The sequence below is a fragment of the Cyphomyrmex costatus genome, unplaced genomic scaffold (genome assembly GCF_001594065.2).
Source record: "Cyphomyrmex costatus isolate MS0001 unplaced genomic scaffold, Ccosl1.0 scaffold147, whole genome shotgun sequence".
NCBI classification, from domain to species: Eukaryota; Metazoa; Arthropoda; class Insecta; order Hymenoptera; family Formicidae; genus Cyphomyrmex; species Cyphomyrmex costatus.
Genome location: NW_017275468.1, coordinates 87,239 through 111,771, shown reverse-complemented (window position 1 = coordinate 111,771; position 24,533 = coordinate 87,239). Strand labels below are relative to the sequence as shown.

The 24,533-nt window shown below is 34.2% G+C and overlaps 1 protein-coding gene across 1 annotated transcript in view; it reads left to right on the top strand.

Annotated features, from left to right (window-relative positions):
* The window catches only part of sei (potassium voltage-gated channel seizure), a 148,542-nt gene that overhangs the window by 85,653 nt on the left and 38,356 nt on the right, over window positions 1-24,533 (top strand). Inside the window, exon 9 of the mRNA XM_018551848.1 lies at window positions 125-205. Within this exon, the coding sequence (XP_018407350.1) occupies window positions 125-205 (81 nt within the window). The remainder of the gene's footprint in view (window positions 1-124; window positions 206-24,533) is intronic.

The window sequence follows — 24,533 nt, the reverse complement described above, 5'->3', positions numbered from 1 at the left end:
AAATGGATACATTAAATTAAACATGAATTATCTAATTAAAAGTGTAAGCAAAATGGATATATATATTTAGTATTTTTTATTACCTTTAAAATTTTGTTAATATGTGCTTTATATCGTTACACAGTTTTCCTTACAAGACAATGGATCTGCGAAATATTTTCAAGGAGCGATGCACACACCAAATATGGGAGAAAAAGTTGCTCAGGTAAGTGAAATGTTCTTATATTGCATAATTAAAGAGCAACGTTAATATAGAATTCTGGAAATTGTGAGAGCAAAACAAATAGAAAATTTCGAAAGAGCATAGTAGTAAAGAATTCTATTAATTATTTCGTGCGATTATCCAGAGAAATGAATTCTTTATTACGTATATAATGTAAAACTCGTTATTATATCATATAGAAAGTTTGAAGCTCACTCGTAGTATCGAGAATATTTCGGGAGATGGCAGGAAATTAAAAGCATCACGACGACGTATTTATCCAACATAATTGAAATTGGCGTAAAACTGCTTTCTGGAAATGAAAGCGTCAAACATTCCTTGGTAGGTCAAAGATATCCTTCGCCTACTTAGAACAATTCAGTTATATGAATTAAAGATAGGGTTTGTCGAGGAGTTAAATTTCATTTGTGATAACAGTTAAGTGAAACGTGCTTTTGTCACGAAATACTTTCGTCAAATAATAAACTTTTGATGCTCTTAAAATATTTCGGGATGAATTTTACGTTTTTTTTATATTTATGTTTATGTTTTAACTGGAAATTACGTAATTGGGCGTAATAAAAAATTGTATTTGTGTATTTAACTTTTGCTTAGCTTATTATTTCCATTATCAATTAAAGAATAATTAATCTAATAACAATTATGAGAGAGAGAGAAAGAGAGAGAGAGAGAGTAATAAAATATTAATAAAATAACATATATTTATATAATTATTTATAACGATTTGCTGTCAAGTTACGTATAAAATTTTTTTTATGTATCTGCAGACTTTTCTTATTGAACTCTCATCAGTCCTTGTACAATTTGTGTTATTTTTTATTGCAAAAGATAAGCAAGGTTTGTTTTTCTTAATAAAACAGTATCATCTCGTTTCACATTCACGTGACTGCAGTGAACAATCATGAGAAATGTGACATGCACAAAAGAACATGCGAGCTTACAAATATTTAGCAAAACAGCAATTTTGTCGCAAACACAAGAGGAAAGAGAGGGGGGTGGGTAGCAGAAGGAGTTGTTTGCATACGGGTATACTTTTAACACACTGCCTTACATTAATACGGCCCTGACTGGCGCCAATCCGACTGCGCCGCAGTCTCGTAGGCGGAAATCTCCCGCAGCGTAGGACTCTTGCAAAATGACGTTTTATAGCGAAATACCTACGTAATTGCCACGGTATAAAAAACCTCAAGAAAGATACTCAGTAGAGAATACCGTTGGGATCTTTTAAATTAATATTATCGGTGAAGCACGAAATTTGAAAGCGTATCCTTCCTGATAAATCCGCACATGTCATGCTAGAATAATAACACAGCAGTATAAAGCTTGGTTTGTTTTGCATTAAATCACATGAAGAGGAAAATTAAATTGCATCGTGGATGTGAAGCTTTAAAATAAAACAGAATAAGAAACAATCATATGACAGATTTAAAATATATCAATATACTACCGCTGAAAGTCTGAAGCACTGTATAATTTTTTAATGAAAACACAATTCTTTATAGATATAATTATTTTGTTAAAAATATATCAATTTTTATTTTTAAATATACACTATTGAAATAAAATTTTTGGTTAAAATTTAAAATAAATGTAAATTTTTGGACATTTACAATGTTAGTAAACAAACGTTGATTAAACGTTCTTTTCAAAATTTAGAAATGCTTCAATCTTTAGAGGTGATGCATAGTTCTAGGCAAGGCGACACTTATGTGTGGAAAACGATTTTCCTAAACACTGTTCGTGAATAATTGTTTTGCATTATTTCAAATGATACACATAATGTTTCCTAGAGATATTATCAGTTTAGTGACAAGTGCGCGTAAACTTTTACACACACAACACACAGGTCAATCAAATTTCTCAGAATTTTATCGGAACTAGAAGACACTTTGTATACACGTGTATAACTATCACGTCACACGAAACCTTACTCTTGCATGCATGAAACAATTAAGGGTTTATTTCCCTTAACGTTGTAACTGTCTCTTGAAACATATCGCACTTTGTAATATGCAAATCCAATTTGCTCAACAAAGTCGGTGTAAAGCTCATGGGCTTCCAACCAGTCGTAACATATATATTTATATACTGCTTTGGCATTGTCGTAACTTAGATCATTACTTGGTTGTTGCGTTACTCCGAACGAACGTCTGAATTATAGACGCTGTTCCCCAAGTTGCAAGCAGCATTTCAGCAGCCGCAACCATCATTTCGCGATGAAGCTTAAGGAGAAAGGAGTTCTTGTCGCGCGTTCTTACTTATTCATATAAACTAGAATAGCCACCGAATTTCCGATATATTGATAACCGATACTGCAACATTGCAGAGATTTTTATCATGTATTATACTTGGGTGTTGTTGCAATAATTATATCAACACCAATAAATCAATTTTCCTGGCTTGTAACAAGCTGACGTTTTTCATCAGGAGATTCCTTTTAAAACTGCGCAGGAACTGTTGGTCTTTGTTTTGTGAAAGCGCGATACGTATAATACCTATTATAATCCATCAGCTTTGACTTTATGATAAAATGTTATATTCTTGACATAAATACTTTTAAGTAAATATTGAGATAAATAAAATCTATATAAATAAGGTAACCAGATTCTACATGATTTTGTTAATTTTGTAATATTTAAAAAATTTTTTGCTCAGTACAAAATTGGAATCTAACGATCAGATTTAAAAGAGAAAATATTTTTGTATATTAAAAAAATATGAGACATTTTCAAATATATATATACAGATGCAGTTAAGATTTTCAGGAAAAGTAGCATGTAGTTCATATTGATTAATAATGCATTTTCCTTTTTTTCGTAAGAAAAATATTGGAAAATTAGAAAATAAAGTGATTTAGTGTTATTTTTATAAAATTATATTTTATTATTATATTATTTATAACCAAAGAAGGGAAATTCCTTACAAAACCAATATGGCTAACCTTGATATATTGAGTGTACACACATCGATTTTCTTGGTATTTCAGTTGTTATTCCAAACCATGGATTCTAATTTCATTTACCAAACATCATGGAGATAAATAGATAAGTAAATAAATACATAATGTTTATTGACACGTACCAATAAAAAAATTTACAATTGACTTATATCTATTTATTTATATTATATCTACGTATCTCTATATGATGTTTAGCAGGTGAATTGGAAGAATAGTCTAAAATAACAATGGAAATGTCAAGAAAACTTTATATTTAATGTAAAAGCACTCAATACGCCAAGTTTGGCCATATTGATTCTTGCAAGAAGTTTTCTCTCTTAGGTTATTAACAAGTCATCATTGTGTGTGATGAAAATATAAATAATACAGTGTTGTAAATACAGAGTTACAATTCATGCGATGCTGATATATGATATGCTAGCTTCACAGATGTAGTTACAATGATATATGAAGTATAGAAATTAATAACTACCTCTTTATAGCTATAGAAAGCAATAACTTATCTACAAAATATTACATCATAAATACAACGTTCTATATTTTTGTTTTACTGACATTGACTGATATTGGCAATAACAGAATAAACAAATTGCAGAGCAACAAACTGATGAGATCGAGTCAAATGAACATCCTATACGATTGATTACCTATGCTATCTATTGAATTTATCATAATTACCCACAATTAACGAATAGAGCATATTAGATACTAGGCCATATACGAATTCAATTACTATAATTTGTTGCAGAACAAATTTGTTGCAGAAAATTCTCTCGAAGCTTTAATGCACATAAGTGCTACGTTTCGAAAGAAAATCATTGATGTGTTTATTTCCACCAATTAATGAGAAAAGCATTATCGTTTATTTCTGCCAAGTAGATTAACTTACTTTTCATCCTTTTTTGGCTTTAGAAATTAAAAAATAATGAAGATTAAATTAAACCCACAGATTAAGGTTAATCTACCCTGGTAGAAATGTATATTTCCTAGATACATTCAGTTAATTATTCTAATTTTCTCATTAACAATATTATGTATAAAAACTTAAAAGCTTTTATTCAGTGACTGAAGCAATTTTCCTGGAAAAATATGAAATTTGTTCAAATATTTGTCCACTTATTATGTCCAGTATTAATAGATTATTATATTAAATCGAGATTTAAATAGTTAAAATACTGCGTAATCCATTTATTGTCTTGTTTTTATTCAATAAATGGATTCAGATTTTGTATATTTTTTGTGCGCAGCAACTGCCCAGTTAACGCTAAATATTCCTGAAATATCGATCGTTGATTCAGATATTATGTTGTCTTATTCATTGAATGCCAAGAAGAATAAAACAGCATTGTGCAACTGTGTCTGCTAAAAGAAAAGCAGCCAAATTTTTGATGCAGCTGCATTTATGCTGTTTTCGTCGCACGAGTCATAAAGCGTAAAAACACGCGAGATTCAATGCTGAAAATAGAATCATGCAAGCTCATTTAGCGATCATCGAGCTTTCGCAACATTCCGAGAAGTTGCAGCTTCGAAGAAAGAAGCAGCTGCGACGTAGCGTCAGGCAGTCGCCAGTAAGGAGATAATTAATAGCAAGTAAACATCGAATAACTAACATTCCACGCTTATTCCGTAGAAAATTTCAATATCTTTCTCATTTAATCACGAGTCCGGGTACAATTAAGAAAGAAATATGACCAAAGGATAAGAAGGAGATATAAGAGCGAGAATGATTAATTAATAACGGTAATTAATGGCTCATGCAAGCTGTATCGGGATAGTTCTTACAATAAATGTATGTTCTATTTTAAATGAATTAATTGTAACGATGATAGTAGAATGAGCAGCATATATGAACATTCGAATAATTGATATCTCTGAATTATTTATCTAAGTAACTGTAATGCCAATTAATTCCTTCTGCAGAAATCAGTTTCCAATAAAACGAGAGTCCTTTCTAGGACAATCGATCTTTAACTTTAAAAACAATAGACTTGTACTTTTAACCCTTACAGAAGTAGTGGGATGTATCACCGTACTTCTTAACCCTTTTAATGCCTCTTTATCATTTAATTACTATAACACATTGATATAATTTGCATTCTTAAAAACTTAAATTATCATTTTTCGATATGTTTTAATTAATTAAGCATTGTGTTATTAGTTATAAATCGATTAAAATGAAAAAAGAATTTTTTAATTAATTGAATTTTACTTGAATTTCAATTGAATTAATGAAGTTAAAAGACTGTAAATTTGAACAAATATTAAGCACACTTTAATATATAATTTAATATGTAGTTTTTATTTGCTCTCTTTATTTTAAAAAATTTCTAATATGTAAAAATGTTGAAAGTATTTTTTTTAAGAAATGAGTGAATTTGTCGTAAAATATTTTGTAAAAATTATTTTTTATAATAAGCAATCAAGAAAAATATTGAAAATAATAACTGATATAAAAATTTGACTTTAAATTAATAATCATCCAAAAACATAAATATAAATGTTAATAAAAACCCGTTTAATAGAAAAAATGTGCTCCTGCATGTAAGTTTTAACATATGTATTCCTTTCATTGATCGGTCCTTTCTTCTAAAAACGAACTCCACTAACAAAAAAAAAAAAACGGCAATTCGATATGACTAATTAGAATACATTGAAGGTCTCACAGTATGTTAATTTGATATTTCTAAACTCTTCGGGTGCTCTGTAAATTTGGTCACCTTCGCGAGTTAAAAGAACAACAAAAAAAAAGAAGAGGCGGCATTGCGTCTAAGCATCCGTTCTTCTGCGGCGCCGGGATAAAGGCGTACCGGAAGTACGGATGCACACATCAATCCTGACGCGGAGGAGGTCAGGGAGGAAGACGAATCCGTTTGCTGGCGGATTGCCCGCCGTGGTAGCGCGAGAAGAAAGGTAGAGCTATTGAGGCGCACGCGTGCTAGAACAAGAGGGAAAGAGAGGGTTGCAAGAGGGCTCGAGAAATTCATGGGCTTCCCGTTACACGGCGCCCTGATCAGTGTCGCAGTGTTCCCTGTTCTGCCTGGCAGGTAACTCCGTTAATCGCCACTCCGTCCACGTTCTCCACGAAGGAAGATCGCACATGCGAACGGTGACAAAACGTTCTTCTTTCGTCCGCGAGTTTCGCAGGGGCGAGAACCTGCCGATCAATTCGTTCAACGTCGCGCCCAATCCGTGGCATCCGCGCTCATCGTCGAGAGTCGCGCGTACCTCGGACGGTAGCGCGTGTTCTCCCTTCGCGTTATCTTTTCACGCAAAATCATGACAGAACATCCAGTGATACCGATAGGTAGCAGCCACGTCCAATTAGCCGCGAGTGATCGGAATCGTTCACCAACGATCGCGAGCTGCGGTTTTTAAAATTCAGAATTGATTCTCACGAAGACAGTTATCATCCGTTGACCCGCGTTCGCCAACAATTGCTAGAATCGTACAATGATTCGAGGATCGATATTTTCGTGATTTCTCGAGATATTTAAACCGCACCTCGTAAGATAGGTTGCGGTTGACTGTGCGGATTTGCGAAAGTAAAGAGAGCGCAAGATCGTCGATCGATCGCGGCCCTGAAAGAAAAGGTGAAAAAATCGTGCTCCGACGATGACGACGAAGAAGTCGGTTTCAACCGATGGCGACAGTGAATGCTGAGTCGCGAACAATGTGAGAGCGTCTACTTTAAACGAAACTTCTCTAATCGCGAAGTTAAAAATATAAATAAAACTTAAAATACTCGAGTACGTAATTAACAAAGTTGCTGTATTCATTGCATGTCATGTTAAGTGTTAAAGTAATCACGTATTTTATAAAATGTCGTCAGAGATATGAGGAAAAACGTTGAAAAAAAAACTGATTTAATCGCATATTTGAAAATGTAACGAAGAGTAGGAAAAAATATTGTAGAAAAATACTGCTCCGTTTATAAACGCTATAAATTCGAAACATTCAATTTGTGTTGGAATTTATTTGATATATAATAAATATTAAAAATTGATATAAAATAAATAAAATAATCTCTCATAACTGTATAAAATTTATTAGTTTATAAGTTTTTTAAAAAATTGTGGGGAAACTCCTCTTTTTTTTTATAGCAGTAATAATTTTTTATGCAATTGGATTATTTTACAAAAAATTTCGTGTACCTATATATGCAATTTTAGAAACCTGATATTTTAATAAACGAGAGTGAATATCTATCGGTGATACTGCTTGACTAAGCGATAAACTGTTCCTCATTTATTATGATTAATCACGGTCGCTGCTTTAACGCAAGCTGTGCCAAGTAATTTTACCCATCTCTCCTCGGTATCATTCATCATTCACTCTTTGCAGAGTATTTCAAATTTGCTTTCCTGTATAGTTACAGATTACAAAGTTAAAGTTGTGACAGTTGTAACTAAGGAAGCTTTCCAACCAAGACATTATTTAACACAGTAATTATTTCATCTTCGTTTAACATTGGCATACAACAAGAATAATTCACTGTGTAACACTGTATCGTCTGCGTCTTTTGTCGGAATGTTCCCTAAAGCTCTGCTTAAAAAAAAGCTTATCTGAAAAAATTTTTACATAATCAAAATAAACTTGACACGCCCTGCATATCATTCTCTTATATTATCCTGTTCGTCGCGGCTTTTCGTTGCATAAATTTACATGCAACGGAAAACTGACATGCAATGTATTGTGTACTCCAGAATGATCGTGACACGAGTAGTCTAGTCTGCGTCAAAAGGAACATCATCGTTATATACGCGCCTATCCACGTGCTTTGCGTTTTCGCGTTACACGTTGCGTACGGACTGCGGTGACCTAGAGGTCCCATCAAAATGGCGACAGCTTTGTTAAATTAATTTCTCGTCTATAAAATTATCACTGCTTTCTTTCTGCCTTTATATAAAGAAAAATTTTTTTTAACCTCTAGAAATATAGTCACCTGAATTTTACATCCCACAATGGCGAAAAAATATGAATTGTTGAAAAGTATTGTTTTATTCAACTATTGTTTAACATATTTTTTTATTTTTAGTAACTATTCTTTACGAATCTTTAAATATGCAAAGCTATCGAAAATTCGCAATAAAAATTATTACATGAAAATCTGTATTTAGTAAAATATTCTTATAGTAAGCTACTTACCATAACACGTTTTTCCGTTTAATATTTAGTTGGTTTCTATTTGCTTTCTTCGAAAAATTATTAAATCCTTATCCCTAATGTTTTTAAATAAATTAAAAATTAATATACAATATGTTATTAATAATAATGATTTTAATTGGAATATAAACCGTCCAGATGATCGGATTTAACCAAAAACATCAAGGATACTACTCCCGAATTAAAACCACAGACATGTTTTATTTAAGTCTTCCAATATTTTATTCTAATTTTTTTATTATTCTTATTATTTATCACATCTCTAAGTTGCGTATTTATTGATTAATTAATATGCTTTGCAATCATTTTCATTACATGATATCTTAATATCACTGAAAGCGATCATGAAACTTGCAAACTTTTGCTTTATTCACGTGTTCAAACTTCTCTAATGCAATTGTGACGTTGGAATACAATTAAACACAGTTCATTATCTAAACTGTCTAGATAGTTTTGTCTAAAATTGACACCAATTTCAAATTTTGCTTTGTTATTTCGTACGCTTGTCGTGAGCAATTAAGTTTGCAGAATTTATATCCCGTATTAATTTTTCATTCTGTTCTAATATGACATAAATTCTCATAAAGAAATTAAGTTGAAAATGAAAAATCTTAAGATATATAATAAACGTGTATGTATCTCTTTGATTATGATTTCAAATGGACGAATCCAAAGGATTTCATGAATGTAGAAATCTGGACTTTTTTGAAGCTTCCTTGTAGGTCAGGAATTCGAAACGTTCATCTCGTTTCTAAACTATTATAATGAATTTGTTTATAAGAATACGACCTGAGTACGAGGATCGAAATTAATTTTGTTCAAATTCAGCAAATTCAAGTTAAGGTTACACTAGGTTGAAAATTAGAAGGGTCCATTTTCCTGTTATCGGCAAAATCAATAATCTCCAGTGGAGTGCCTCTTTAGACATGCGACAACTACCAAAAGATGTTCTGATTAAAACCTACGTGCTAATAAAGCTTCAGAAGAATTTGTTAACAAGCACTCGCGAAATGTCTTAAATTTAAATTTCTTCCGTTGTCTTAAGTTTTATTTTTCCTTCGTGATCCTATCTTAAAGACATAAATAATTTCATCGATCTTTGAATTAAATTAACTATTACTTTTTTATAATGACTTTAAATTATTTACATTATACAAAATTATTTAATCATTTCGCATTAAACTTGTAATAATCCTACTTTAAGGAGATAATGTCACTAATCTTCGAATCGAATTAACCATCGCTTCTATTACAACGTCTTTAAATCATTTATTTATATAGGATTATTTAGTCGCTTGACAGAGCTAAATTTGCATGTAATGAGACACCTGTAATTTGATTTTCATGGTCTCGCTTCTTCTTCATCTAACAGTGATTCCGGGAAAACTATTGAGAGGAAAAATTCCTTTACACGGATCCGATCGTATAACTCCGACGTCGGAAATCAATCGGCCTTAGCTGTAACTTGAAACGAGCGACTTAGGTCACCATTCTCGACATGAGATTAATTGCCAATCGTATCGAACTAACGTCGGGAGGCGATCGAGAATTGTTCCCCCTACGAGAGTAATTCATCCTTTTCCTTTCCGAAGACGGTGTACGCAGCAACGACAGCCGGCCAAGTTACCACGATACAACTGACGAAGGTCATAGCCACCAAGTGATCAATGACTGGCGTCCTTGCGTCGCTATGTTAACACCACCTACACTTACAGGTGCCTACTCATATATACGCGTATGTCGTGTGTGCAGGTGCATATGCAGGTGCTGACAGGCAGTAAAATGCGCGATTTACTTACCTTCACTGTAGTAGTACTCCGTTGACTTTTACATTATTTCGCAGTCGACTTATATAAGTCCTCCTTTTATTATCGATGCCGAATAAAATTAGAGTGGACAATCGTTAGCGATAATTGGACACGTAACAATCGCGGACTCGTTGGAAGAATGATTGTATTATTCAACACCGATTGCATTCAGCTATACATTCTTGTGCAGACTTTTGTTGATCGTTCATATTGTGTTAATTGCACATTTCGCTTGCGATGTTCATCACTCGCTACAATAATAGTTTCCGGAAGCTTTTAACTTTGATATTATCAATCAACCGTTTAGCATAAATTACGAAGATCGTAAAATCACAGCGATGCAAATCATATCGTTGCATGATGGACTTCCATGCCATCGTGAGGTCTTTATCAAGAATGCAAAATGACTGCATCATGCAAAAACCTGTTTGCACAATGTTTGCTAACGTACAAGACATCTTCATCCTCCTTTCAATGTTACGCATATAATCAACAGCACAATATAATTTTTACAAAATATTAAATAATATTTCTCTACGATTGAAATATTTCTTTTTAATATATTGTAATAACATTTATATATATATACATATAAAATAATATTAATCAAAGATATAATGTTATTGATAAATTAAACTGCACTGATTTTTATTTTATTTTAATGTTATTATCAAAAAATATACAATCACTGCTATTCATAATCCTCTTTCCAAAAAAACACTTTTCGAGAAAAAAGTTCCTTGTTTTCTTAAATGTCAAACGAAGAAAATTCCTCCGCACCTTACATTACTTTGCAAAAGTCTTAAGTTCTATCGAACCGGCATTGGGTAAAATATACTACGCAACGGACGACTTAATGCACGCAAGCACGCGATAACACAAGACGCTTTTACTCATAGAAATATTTCTTCCAGAAATATTTCGTTGCAAAACCTACAGAGTTAACAAAAAGAATTATGTCTTACTGTCAGAAACTGGGCAAAAAATTGTTGGGAATTTTTTGAAAAAGAGAGAAATATAATATAGTTACACTGAGAGAAAAAGTTTTTTATTTTTTATTATAATTATATATTATAACTTATAGTTATTACCGCTTTAATGTTTAATAATAATTATTATATGTAAGGTCTATCAACTTACAAAGAGTTGATGAAAATGATAATAAATTCTAGCTATTTTATTACCATAAGAATAGTTGTAATTCAACTATAACCAGTAATCATTTTTGAGACAATCATACTCTGAGAGAAAAAAGTTGTTATTAAAAAAAATTTAGTTTAACTAAATGCAGCGGTTGTCACGGGTTGTCGAGTAAATATTTGTTAATTTAAATAAATAATATGTGGACATAACTCACGTATATTTAATTTAAATGTATAAATACTTGAACAAAATCACTACGAACTAAATTACAAACTAAACGTAATCAAATAAACAATTTTTTCCAGTACCGTGTTAGACTATAAATTATAATTAAATTATAGTAATTGCAATCATACATTTTTATGATCTGTAATTTGTAGCCATTTTCCAATTATACGAGTACATATTTGTTAATAGAACCATGTATATATATATATATATATATATATATGTACACTTCAGGTCAAAAGTTTGGATATACTGAGTAGCATTAAAATGTGTGTGTCCGTCGGATATGTTTATTGTCAGCTCCTGAACTTTGGCGGGTGAAACAAGATTTCTATACATCTCTGCCACAAGAAATACTAAGTAAGCTTGTCGCCAGAATACCACGACTTGTAAATGCAAATGTAACAATTTATCACATTTTTGTTAAGTGTATCCAAACTTTTGGCCTGGAGTGTACATATATGTTATTATCATTAATTATAATAACCCGTAATTATAGTAAAAAATCCCAAAAACTTCTCTCACAATCAGTATATTTATCTGAATTGCATATGTCTACGAAACCTTTGCATATGGAACAAGCAATTAAGCGCACAATTTTACATACAAAAGTTTTATTTTTTAGAGCACATTTTATTTTCGTAAATAGAATTTAGAAACTTGATGAAGAAATCGACTTGTCTAGTTTCTTATTTAAGAGATAATTTTTTAAGTTTTCAAGTAATATGACAATTAATGATACATTTTAATAGAAACGGAGACATATCGTGTACCAGCAAATGAATGAAAGTGTTACAAATGAAGATACGCACAAGGACTTATATGCTTCTCTGATACTTCACTTGTGAATAGCGAAACTGCGAACACTGCTTAATTCGACAATAAACTCATTTCGCTACTCGCTAATTTTATAAAAATAAACACTTGCGAATTACTGCGTTTTGCCACAAGGAAGAACAAAGAACATGGTGTCAAGAATTACCGCATCTTGAGAATAATAGAATTGCTAATTTCTTCACTATAATCAATTAATTTGACAATTAAGTTACCCTGAATGTTGCCACGCCGCCAGTGAGCAAAAAAATTAACCGAAGAAAGTATCTTTAAAAAAAGCAAAAAATCGTCTCGCGCGTCGATTCATTTGTCGACTAAAGAAGAAAGAAAATCCTCCAGCTGGATCTTGAATAATTAAACCTTCCGTCGTCCGGCGTTTCTTCCATATCGGGCGAGAGTCAAGAGTTTCGTGAAGAACCAAGCCTCCTCGCAGGACGCCGAGTCCGAGTTTCGCCCGAAACCGCCTAAATGCTATAAATGAGCGATGACGACAGAAGGATAACCGATGGTGACTGGGAGTGGACCCTGGTTAAGGGTTGCTGGGATAGCGACAGCGAGAGAAGCGCGGCAGTAAAAAACGAAGAGGAAACGGAGGAGGAGGAAGAGGAAACGACTGTTGATTGGTGTGAACTGGCGCCCCATAGTGCAATGAGCGTGGGGGCTGGCAGGGTCGATTCCCCCAGCCCCCAGGATGTCAGGCTACTCCAAGACGTCGGAGACGATCTCAGCAAGGATCAAGATGAAAAGAACAAGCCGCGGGCGGAACAGGTGAGCCATTAATTCGTTATCTTACGGAAGTAGAGCGAGCGTTACGTGGGTTTGGGATGCGCACGGGTCGACAACCTCGTCTGCAACGTTCATTATCGGAGTTCGATAACTCCTTTTCATGCTGCGCAACGGACAATTGCGCATATATCGTTTCGCATTCGGATTGCTTCCGCTGCCGGGATATATTCGCAAATACTTACTCGATTCACCAATTTCTAACAATAATCCATACACGACGGCAAAACTTTATTGCAAAGTAGATTGAAGTAAGCAGCTGCATGAGTCAGACAATGCTAAAAGCGATATATAAGGTACACTGTGCACTGTGATATTTTTGATAACGCAATAAAAACTTTGTACGTGATTACTTGTTATTTTTAATATTTATCGACGATTCTATTTTTGAAATGCATTGCTTCATTTATACATTGAAAGGAAAATATAGGATTGGCCTACAAAAATGCCTATAAATTATAGTTAAATATAGTAACAACAACCATTTTTATAAATCTCTAAAGTGAACACCTTATTTATTTTTTAAATAACATTATATATACTTCCGAATACACCCCGAACAGTTCTGAAGTTCCTGTCTAAAATTAAAAATAGTTCCTGCGAATTAAGCTAAAAAATTCGTCAACTTCACAAAACGTATAACACGAAAAAAATCGCGATATCTTCCAAAATATTGATATACCTACAATATTCTAGCCCTTTGACTCATAATAACTAGAACTCTTGAGGTGTTATCCAGAACTGTCAACAGAACTGCCACAACTTTTAAATTTTTTTCACAAAATTTTTTGTATTTAATATTCTTTTTTAGTGTCTATATAGAACTACAAATATAATTATTGTTACTAACATTGTAAAAATAATAATTATAAACGTTGAACTCCTAAGCACAAATTATCTCTCAATATAGGTATATCGAACTATTCAGAGTTTGGTATATGTGTTCTTTTAATGAAATGGGAAGTTTAATTTCTAAATTACGACTAGCTTGCATTACGATTTGTTTGCCAACTTCGAATCTAGAACGATGGCAAACATAAGTATGTCCTCCGAGTTTCACGGAATTTAGGAAATGACAAAACTTTTTAAAAGGAAGAAGAAAAATCACCTTTGTCTTGATAATTTAATTTCTATAATTTAAGAGTGATCAAAGTTCTTGGATGCTTTGCAAACTACGCGCGAGACAAAGAGTCGCGTCCTTCGTTTTTTCTCCGAGTCCCGAGTCACAATGAACGAGCGAACTAGGTTGGCACTTTATCGATGACTTCGGAGCGCTTTCCAACGACACGAGTTGGCCGGTGGACCAGCTGTAGTGACCCAAATCGAAGTGGAATGATTTAAAGGTGTTTCAAAAGAAATGGCAGAAACGCCGCATGATCAATGATGCGTATTGACGGGCGCTTTATCTTAATTTTTTAAATTAATTCTTGCGCCGTCGCAAGCGATAAATCCTTCTTCTTTAAAAATCTTTTGTGCACACTGAGAAAAAATTTACTAAATTCTAAATAAATATTTCTTTAAATATTCTTAGCGGAATATTTGATAAATGTAAACACATATTTACTAAGTGAGTACTCTTTTTGGTCTACGTAGTAATTGAAAAGCGATCAACAAAAACCAAATATGTTTTTTAGACATAAATCATTATTGTACTTTTTAATTTCAATGTTCAAATTGCTATTTTATTTATGGTTTTTCGGTTATAATATTTCAGTCAACATCGGTGTAGAACTTGTTGAGCCAAGTATCCTACAATTATCCTTATAAATTCAGTCTAAATAAATTCTGTCTTTATCGATGCTCTTTATTTTATGTTAACAATTAAACATACATTTCACTTTTCATTATTATTATAAAGAGTAAAAGTTTTTGTTTTTCCAATTTTGTTAATTAAAATATTTAAGAGAGAATATTAGAGATTATTATACTTAAGATTAAACAAAATAAAAATTTGATTGATAAATACATACAATTCTTTCATATATTTTTTAATAATGTATAACTGTTGAACGATTATCTTTATGGTTCAACTTATTTTTCGAGGATGCTCAACTTGTCCCATAGGTGGAGCATATTGATCCATTTTGCATTTTTGTAATCAATATAATTTTTTTTTACGAGATATGTGTATTAAAGAATTATAAGTACTTAATTATTGAACCAGATGAACATGCAACATTTTAAGGCATTTGCTATTAGTCTATCATAATTGTGTGAAAATTTATAATAACTTAAAGGAAAAGTGTCACAACTATAGTCCCGCTTTACCTTACAAGAATCATTAATTTGATTTATAACTATCATTTTTTTTATTTATTTAGGTATTTAATTTACCATAAGTAAATATTCTGCTAGACTATTCAAAAAAATATTTATTAAAATTTAATAAATTTTTTCTCAGTATAGAAATAACTAAAGTTTTTTTGTATTATAATTTTATACTAGTTAACCAGCAAGAAATATCGCCTGTTGGGCATTTCAGGAAAACGAGGACACTGAGGATTAGACTTATCTTCATGAATCTTATATCCTTCTAGTAAGCCGGAAAAACAATAAAACACTGAAGGGATCAGTAATAACTTCCTTCGAGAACACACTAAATCTCTCGTTAGTTCACTGGAAAAAGTACGAGTTTCTTTAAAAAGAGGATTTATTTATATTTTCATTTGTATTATATTTGATAAAGTGGATTGTTATTTCCTTTTAGACATATTAGATAGGAATAAAATCTGATACTTAATATCTTTGTTACAAAAGAATGATAAAACGGAGATATTCATTTTTTATCACATTATTACTAGTTCAAGACAAATTAGTGATAATAGCAAGTGATAATTTTTACTTATTTAGAAAGAAACGAGTACTAAGTTAGATTCTTCAGCTGAATTGAATTAACAATTAATCAAAATAACTAAAATTACTGCATCTAACATAGTCTATTGCTGTTTGTACCATAGTTACATGCGTATAGTTAAATCTTCATTGCAAATATTGAAGATGTCATATTTTCAATTGATGTGTAGAAATGTTTCCCATTTTAAACTATTAGTTTTCAACGTTGGACTTACAATTAGTAAAAATTGGAAATCTTAGGTGGATCACTTATGCAGTTATCTTAACCCGGAAGTGAACAATCACTAGAATGTTTTTTTGAAGTTACTATACTACTCAACAAAATTAAAACATTACCTGTTCCACTCTGCAAAAATAGGCAAATTTCGAAATAGAATAACTTCGTCAAAAATTATATCAATATTTTTAAAAATGCCTTTTATAAAGCTTGAAATCTCTACTTTTCAGATCAATACTTCAAAAAACGATATCGTTACGTTATAAAAATACTCCATAGGCCACTATTCCCAAGTTAATTAACTTCCATCTGTTCGTGTGGACAATTCAAAGAATTGCATTTATGATGATATAATTACAAAGTTCCTATCTTAAGTTTTTATCGTGAAAAATGCATGAGGGTAGATTCTTATCTAAGTTGCGGTCGATTTCCGAGGCGGCAAAAAGCAGTAATATGATTACGAAGCATACGCCGTCAAAGATAATGTGACTACATAATAAAAAGTAAAAATGTAAATCACGAAATAAAATGTATAACCTCGTTACGATGAAAAATTCGATAGCATGTTTCAAATATACTCGCTTCGCGAAAGATGGAAGACAAAAAATAAATAAAAATGAAAACTAATAGGTATGCGACGAAAACGAAGAACAATTTTTTTCACACGTGTTCCTTTGCTTTGTGATTTCGTGTGTGTGTGCGCGCGCGCGCGCGCACGCTTTTTTATGCCGTTAACGAAAATAAAACTACCGTATGTAGTTGTCTATGCGCTGCATAGAAGAAGCACTGACCGTTCAGTGTATGAATCGTTCAAAGGTTCAGATCGATAGAAGATATCGTTGAAATTTATAGCATGTTTGATGGAAGAATATCAAAAGTACAACATAATCACACAAAGATAAAATAAATTTTGCAATCGGAAGGAAAGGGGTACATGTCTTTCTCTCCTTCGTCAAGAATACATAAGCAAATGTGGTAAATATATCTGACAACATGGCACACTTTAGAAAATATATAACGTTGTTCTTTCTACCTGAACTTCTTGCACGGTTCATCTTTTCTCTTTTTCTCTCCAATATAAAAAAAACAGGAAGAAAGATGAGTCGTACAAAAGCTTTAGCTAAAAAGAGCAGACCTACATATTGGACACAGAGGATTTCACAGGGAGAGAGTGACAAATTGAATAACGTGACCTGGTATCCTCTGATTGGACGCTATCATCAAAGCTCCATAGGGAAGGCAGAAATGAATTAAAATAAATTAGAGTGGAGTTGAAAAAGTTGCAGTTCGTCATTTCATAACTGTTCAGGTCTTTGTAAATGATATCTACATATTAATTTTGGAAATACATACCTTCATCTATTGTACATATACATATATGATACACATAAAATAAAATTACTAATTTTTACACTTCAGATATTTATTATAATTTATGCATATTACGAAGGTATATACTTCCAAGATTAATAATATGTATTACTCAGGAAATGAAAAGTTATTTTTTAAAAGTAACAAGTTACAGTTATCAAGTAAAAAAAGTATCTAGTTACCGTCACTAATTACTAATTTTTTAAAGTAACTTGTTACATTATCGTTACTTGAAAAGGTAACTTTTCGTAATCTTTTTAAATTTGGTCTAAAAATATTCTTTTGCAATATTTTTGTTTAAATGTTAATAAAAGCAATATACAATAATGACAGTTTTATTTTTTCTTAAAAACATAATTTTATAATTCTGAAACCTGTAAAATATACAGAAAACTGAGATATCTATTCGATATATGTATCACGAAAGTGTAAAATAATTTCAATCAAACCTTGTCCAATCATGTGCTAAGAAATAATTGAAGTAAACTGTAAAATTCATTACCATTACAAAAAAAATGTAACTACATTACAGTTACAGTTAGCAAAAAAGGAAGCAACGCCCAGTATCTAAAGTTACCTAAAAAGTAACTTGGAACTGTAACTTCGTTATAAATAACGAGTTACCTCCACCCCTGGTTTTACTTACTTTTACAAAGACCTTACCAGTTGCATATCGACGAACTGCGACTTGTTCAACTTTTCTCTAATCTATTTTAGCTTACTTCTGCCTGCCCTATGAAGCTTTAATGACCGGGTACTATCAGAGGTGACTGGATCGCGTGATGCAGTTTACCACTCTCTGTGAGGCTCTCTAATTGGACCATGTTACAAATTGCGAAAAGTGAAGTTCCTGATATCTCTTTCGTATAAATACATATATCTTATTCCTATAACATAACATTCACCAGAGATGCGTTTTTCGAGATGCACGATTTCTAGCAGACATTTAACAATTATTCAGATGAGATATTTATATATATCTACGCCCCATTAATAAAAAAGTTATATACGTTAATATAATTATAATTATAATAAATTATAAGGCTCTATTATATGTATAAAACAATGTAAAATAGGATAAGGGCAAAGAGCCAGTAATAACAATCAATTCAAATTTAATAATAATAACAATATGTAAATAAAGTAACAAAGAAAATTTTAATATAATAAATAAATAAACAAATACAATATTTGTGAAATGTATTTATTTATTTATTGATTATATTAAAATTTTCTTTGTTACTTTATTTACATATTGTTATTATTATTTTTGAATTGATTGTTATTACTGGCTCTTTGCCCTTATCCTATTTTACATAATTATAATTATATCTATACAATTACAATTTTAAAATTATGGAAAATACATAAAAATTAGTTATATTAAATAAATTATTCATAACATAAAAATGTTTTTTATATAATTTTACATATTTTCATATTTTTATTTTATTCAAATATATTATATTTAAATCTGCTTATAAAATGAATGCGTAATTATAGTTTTCATATTATTAATATTATAATCAATTTATTAAATGATGAAAGGAAAATTTATACATATATATATATATATATGGTATATGAAATGTGCGTACGAAGCGTGCGCTGTGTATTAGTTTAACATAAATTATGAAAAAATGCATAACATAAACCAACATATAATTGCCTATTTACCGATAAGAATAGATGTATGTATATTATAACAAGAATGCAGAACAATTTTTTTTGTAATACGATGGGAAATGCTTTCTTCTTTTCGCTTCGATATCTTGGCACACAAGAGAGGTAAACGCAATAATCAGACCACGTTATCTACGTGACCCTTTCCATGAATCTACGTGACATTTTAACAATCCTATCTGGTAAGGAAGCATTCTGTAGTGTTCCATAATGCGCGGTGCTCCACAATACTCCGTATGATGTCGACCAGCGTCAGCTGGCGTCTCGTGCTGCTAGGCTGCTACGCCTCGCGTTGCGCCGCGCGGCGCCGCGCATTCTTCTCTCGAACGGGGGTGATCCTCGCGGACCCGAGTTTGCGTAGAGACGCGCATTACGCGCGCGAGCGAGACTCGGACCGCCAATCAATAACCGGGAGTACAGGTGGGTCGTCGTCAACGACGGCGGCGACGACGACGAGGGCGGCGATGACAACGAAGCCAGCGCGGCGCGCATATCGAAAACGAAGCTGACGTGACGCGACGTAACGCTGAGGACGTAGCCGACTGCCTTCGGCATTGACACGTCGAAGGGTGAGACAAAGAAGAGGGACGGTGCCACGCGCGCGCGAAAGAGTTAGCTGAGGGCGGAAGGTCGCTGCATTCTGTCTCTCTCTCTCTCTCTTTCTCACGATCTATCTATCTCTGACTCTCATCCCCTTTCTCTCCCTCCCCCGAAAACGAGAAGTTGAAATGTCGGCTGTAACAACGATCGCGACCCTCCGAAGCGCGCAACGCGCCTCCGCTCGAACGTCCCTCTCGCGTTAGTCGCTCGGCCGCAGTGCGCTCGTACGGGAGTCGACTCGAACCACGTCGCTGGGATGATGAGGGACCGCGTCAGCTGTAGTGGACGGTGCTCCTGAAAATATCACGATGTGCTACGTACGTTGAAGATTGGTGCGTCATCCAGGATCATCGTCACTGCACGGCTGTGAGTCAAGTCGGACAGTTCAGACAGATATGTTTCATACGCGATACATCCCTGGTGACGATTAGACCTAGCAGGCGCGTATCTTCTCGTGCAAGCGTGTTTACGGTCAGAGACATTGTCTTCGATCTTGCCACCAGCTGTAGCACGCCTATAGAGTATGGACTCGTCGGTAGTCGACTGTAGGCACTCCGTCCTGTCGATCAGTCAAGCGAATCCAAACGACTGCGATCTCTGGGAAAAGCTGTAGCGCAACAGATGTGCACAAGTTTAAGGAAATAAAGTCTTCGCGTAAACCAACGAAATGCAAGTGATAGTTATCAAGCTTTCAGCTCGCACTGAAATTAAGAAAACTGTTTTATTTAAAGTTTTATAAAAACACGCGTGTGAAAATCACGCTGACAGTTCATCCTGCCGTCTTGTGATCAATCCTTTCGGATTTAGTTTACCGTAAGTCTATTCATTCTTTAATCGATAAATCTCTTACCGTTAAATCGAAAGAAAACACATAAAATCTCGGGATGAGATAGTTCGGATCTACAATTTACACATATTGGAGGAAAGCGGAAATCCCTCATCGGGAGAATCGATTACGCTGGACAATTGACTTGATTGGACTCGAGAGCTCTTCTGTTTGGCTGATCATTAAGGAAATTCACGAGGTGCCGTACGTCTTCGTTGACAGGAGATTGGAACGTCGTTGTGTCGTGAAACGATATGTCGCCTCGTGCGTACGTGGAGGACTCCCCAGTATTAGCCCGTGCCAAATTCGTCGACGACAGTAAACCACTTTCGCAAAACTCTTGTGTCTCGTCGTCTAAAGGGCTTACACGAACATTTGTACCTGCACCGAATTTCTAATTGCCAATTATTCATCGCGTCCCCGTTGCGTCTTATCGAGACACGCTGAATACTTGTAACGTTTCGCTATTCAAAACGCAAAAGTATCAAAGTGCTGAACGCGAGAAAGAACCCCTTTACATTCCTTTGTGATCTCAATTTTGCTGAATAATATTTTCGCGAGCTTGGAACTTACATAGATGTGAAGAAGAGAAGAAGAGGAACAGAAAGACTATTGAGACTGATATTCAGAAAGTTGTCTTTTCAGTACTGAGACTGTCGCTACGTTCCATCCATTACTTATTGCTAATTAATTATTAACGAAATTTACCTTGTCGCGATCTCTACGACGCGCCGACGGAGAAAGTTAAGTTTAAGCGATCATATGCGCACACAATCATTCTTTTACATTTTATACCGATGTTTTGAGACGAAGTAAAAACAATTTTTTAATTAGATAAAAGAGGCACCGCAGAAGAGAGATTGTTTATTGCACGAAAAGACGTGGATTGTGATATTTAAGAAGTTTTGTTTGTACGTTACGGACCCCACGTTTTAAGAAACAAGAATTATTGATAGTAATTCATCATTTACGACTACACGGTTCATTTACGAGTATATAGTTTGCAAGAACGAGTCTATTATGTGATTTTAATGGATGATCACACGTCCCTATATACGTATAATAACAATGCACAACTTTTACTGTAAATAAGCGCAAAAGAAAATCTGCTTTATCGTTCAGATTTGATTTTTTACTTGAAACATAAAAAGGAAACATAAAACAAAAAGAGGCACAAACGAGAAACGTATCAGAACATTAACCCAACAGTCTTTCAAAGCGTCGAATTTTTAATCAATGCTCTTTTTTGCATTGCCTTGTCTTTTTGTATTACGAGAACATACCGAATAACGGAATACGATACCGATAACGATTACTTTAATTAAATTAGCTTACATCGTGGACAAATAACGATTAAATCTTCAAGAATTTGTCGAAATACGGTGTTCAGGAATCGTGCTACGTAAATAAATATAACGCGAAAGCGATTTATAGCGAGATTGTAATAATCACTTCGCCAAGATTCAGCTATTCAAGGAAAAACTGTCGAAGTCGCAGGCCCCGGGTTCGTCCCAGCTGCGGGGCGAACGCATAGCGTTACGTTTGGTGAAGGATCAATCAATTGATTTATCAACGAATATCAACGTGGCCACTCAGCCGCCACCGGTGGTGATAAGGAGGAAGCAGATCCCGCCAATTGAGGCGACACGGCAGGACTCAAGCATCGCGGAGTCCAGCATTTCCGACGAGGGTCCTCGATCCAGTCGCGAAGATCTCAACGACCCTGCGGGGAAAAAAAGGAGGGATCGAGGGCACTCTCGTCGCGGAGAATCGAAGCTTGAGGAGAACGCGGTTTGTGGACTTGAGTTGCTGGAGAACGACGGGGCCTGTGCGCGACCGAAAGTCGGGAGTCACTCGCGCAGAAAGCGGGACTTCTTACTGAGATCCACATCGACGAACGGCACGGCGCGAAGACTAATATCCGCGGAGATCCGCGGCGGTGCTGGGACGACGTCGACGACCAGTTCGTCGTCATACGAGCGCGATCTGAAGAACTTGCTGCACGATCAGCCGCGCGAAAACATCATCGGCTCTAAGTGCCGCAAAGAGACTGGTACTTCAGCTAGTACCAGTGGACGCTTTGCCATCAAGATCAGCGACAGTACCTCCTCGGACCTTCAAGAGGAAAGCGAGCTGTCATCCGAGGAGAGAGACGTTTTGATCGAGGGCATTAGAAGAGCGTCGAGTGTTTGTCGCAATAGGATATCGAAGTTTGGCGCTAGACGGAGAGTCGCAACTGCCACCGGATCCTCCGCAGTCAAGGATTATTATTCTAGGACTGCGGAAGATCGACTTCTGAACTTGAACGAGGATTCCTGTTGCGCCACAACGACGGCAACAACTCTGACGAGACATCATAACGTCCACGTGATCAACGAAAACGTCCACGTGATCAACGAGACGGATACTTTCCCTGACGACCTTCCCAGCTCGTCTCAAAAACCAACCTCGGCACCGAACACCTTGTCTCTTGGCAGAAAACTTTCATCTTGGAAGAAGGAAGGCAAGGATCTACTCGTGAAGGTTTCCTCGGCAAACACGCTCGCCCCAACGACGATGACCTGCATAAAGTCCCCGCGAGCGATGTCGGAACATCTCTTGGAGCAATTCGAGGTCCCGGTGGCGCCCGCGACCACAGTTTTCAGTGCCCTCCGAGTTAAAGGCGGCTCGTTACGAGAGAGCGATCGTAGCGAGAGGGTAACGGACGTGCCGAGACAAAGATGGAGCAGCGTCAGAGTCAAGGGTAGCAGTACCAAGAGCCTACTGCTAGAGAACGGGGGTCCGCAACAACAGCCATTGAAGGGCGCTCTTAGAAAAGAGGTATTTTGTGTCATACTGAGAAAAAAGTATTTGATATTTGTGACAATAATTGCATGATAAAATAATTGTGATTCAGAGCTCCGAGCTCTTTTTATAATTATTACTGATATATGTTAGTATAGTTATATTTATACAATTCTATTACCATTATATTTTTTTATAGTCATTTTCGAGAACAACTCCATACATTCCTTTTAGTCCATAGAACTATAAATATAACTTTATATATGTATATCATATAATTACATTATAGAAGTAATAACTATAAAAATGAAGTTTCTAATCATATTTTATCATGCAGTTATAGTTACGAGTACCAACAATTTTCGTATTGTGAGTCTAATAATTAAAACCGCTCAATAAATTAGTGATTATCTTGTCGAATCGCTTTTTGTACATAAGTAAGATTCACAATAATGATTCATGAATTGTTCAATATATACAATATATTCTATTTCAAGAAATCGGATCTATTTTCACAGATTAATCGACACCACGACAGAGTGTTAAATTATTGGAATACTAATTCATACATACGATTTGTAATTTCTTTCGTTCGAAATTATCACATAAATATCGATAAAACGAGAAACTGAGAATACACAATACCCAAAGCGCGTCTGACATTTGTGTACGACCCTTACAGTGTTAATACTTTAAAATGGATACGAGTTATTTTTGGTAACACATTGATCGCAATACACACCTACATGCGGCTCTAACGCGACGAGAGATTCCAACCGCGATTCTAGTCGCTATCGTGTGTCTTATTGACGCAGATAAGAATAATACATAGCTTGTTTAGGTAACATATATCTTACATGTGGGTTTTAGTCTAGGTGACTAATTATGTAATTGTTATCAATATGATAAAGGAAAATGTTATCGTATGAGTTTTTAAATATGAAAATGTAATCGTTTAGAAGAAGTATCGGAGAACCACTGATGGACTGATAGATTCATTAATCATTAAACATGAACCGATCCATAGATGGGGGAGCATTTTATACGTAGTCACCCGA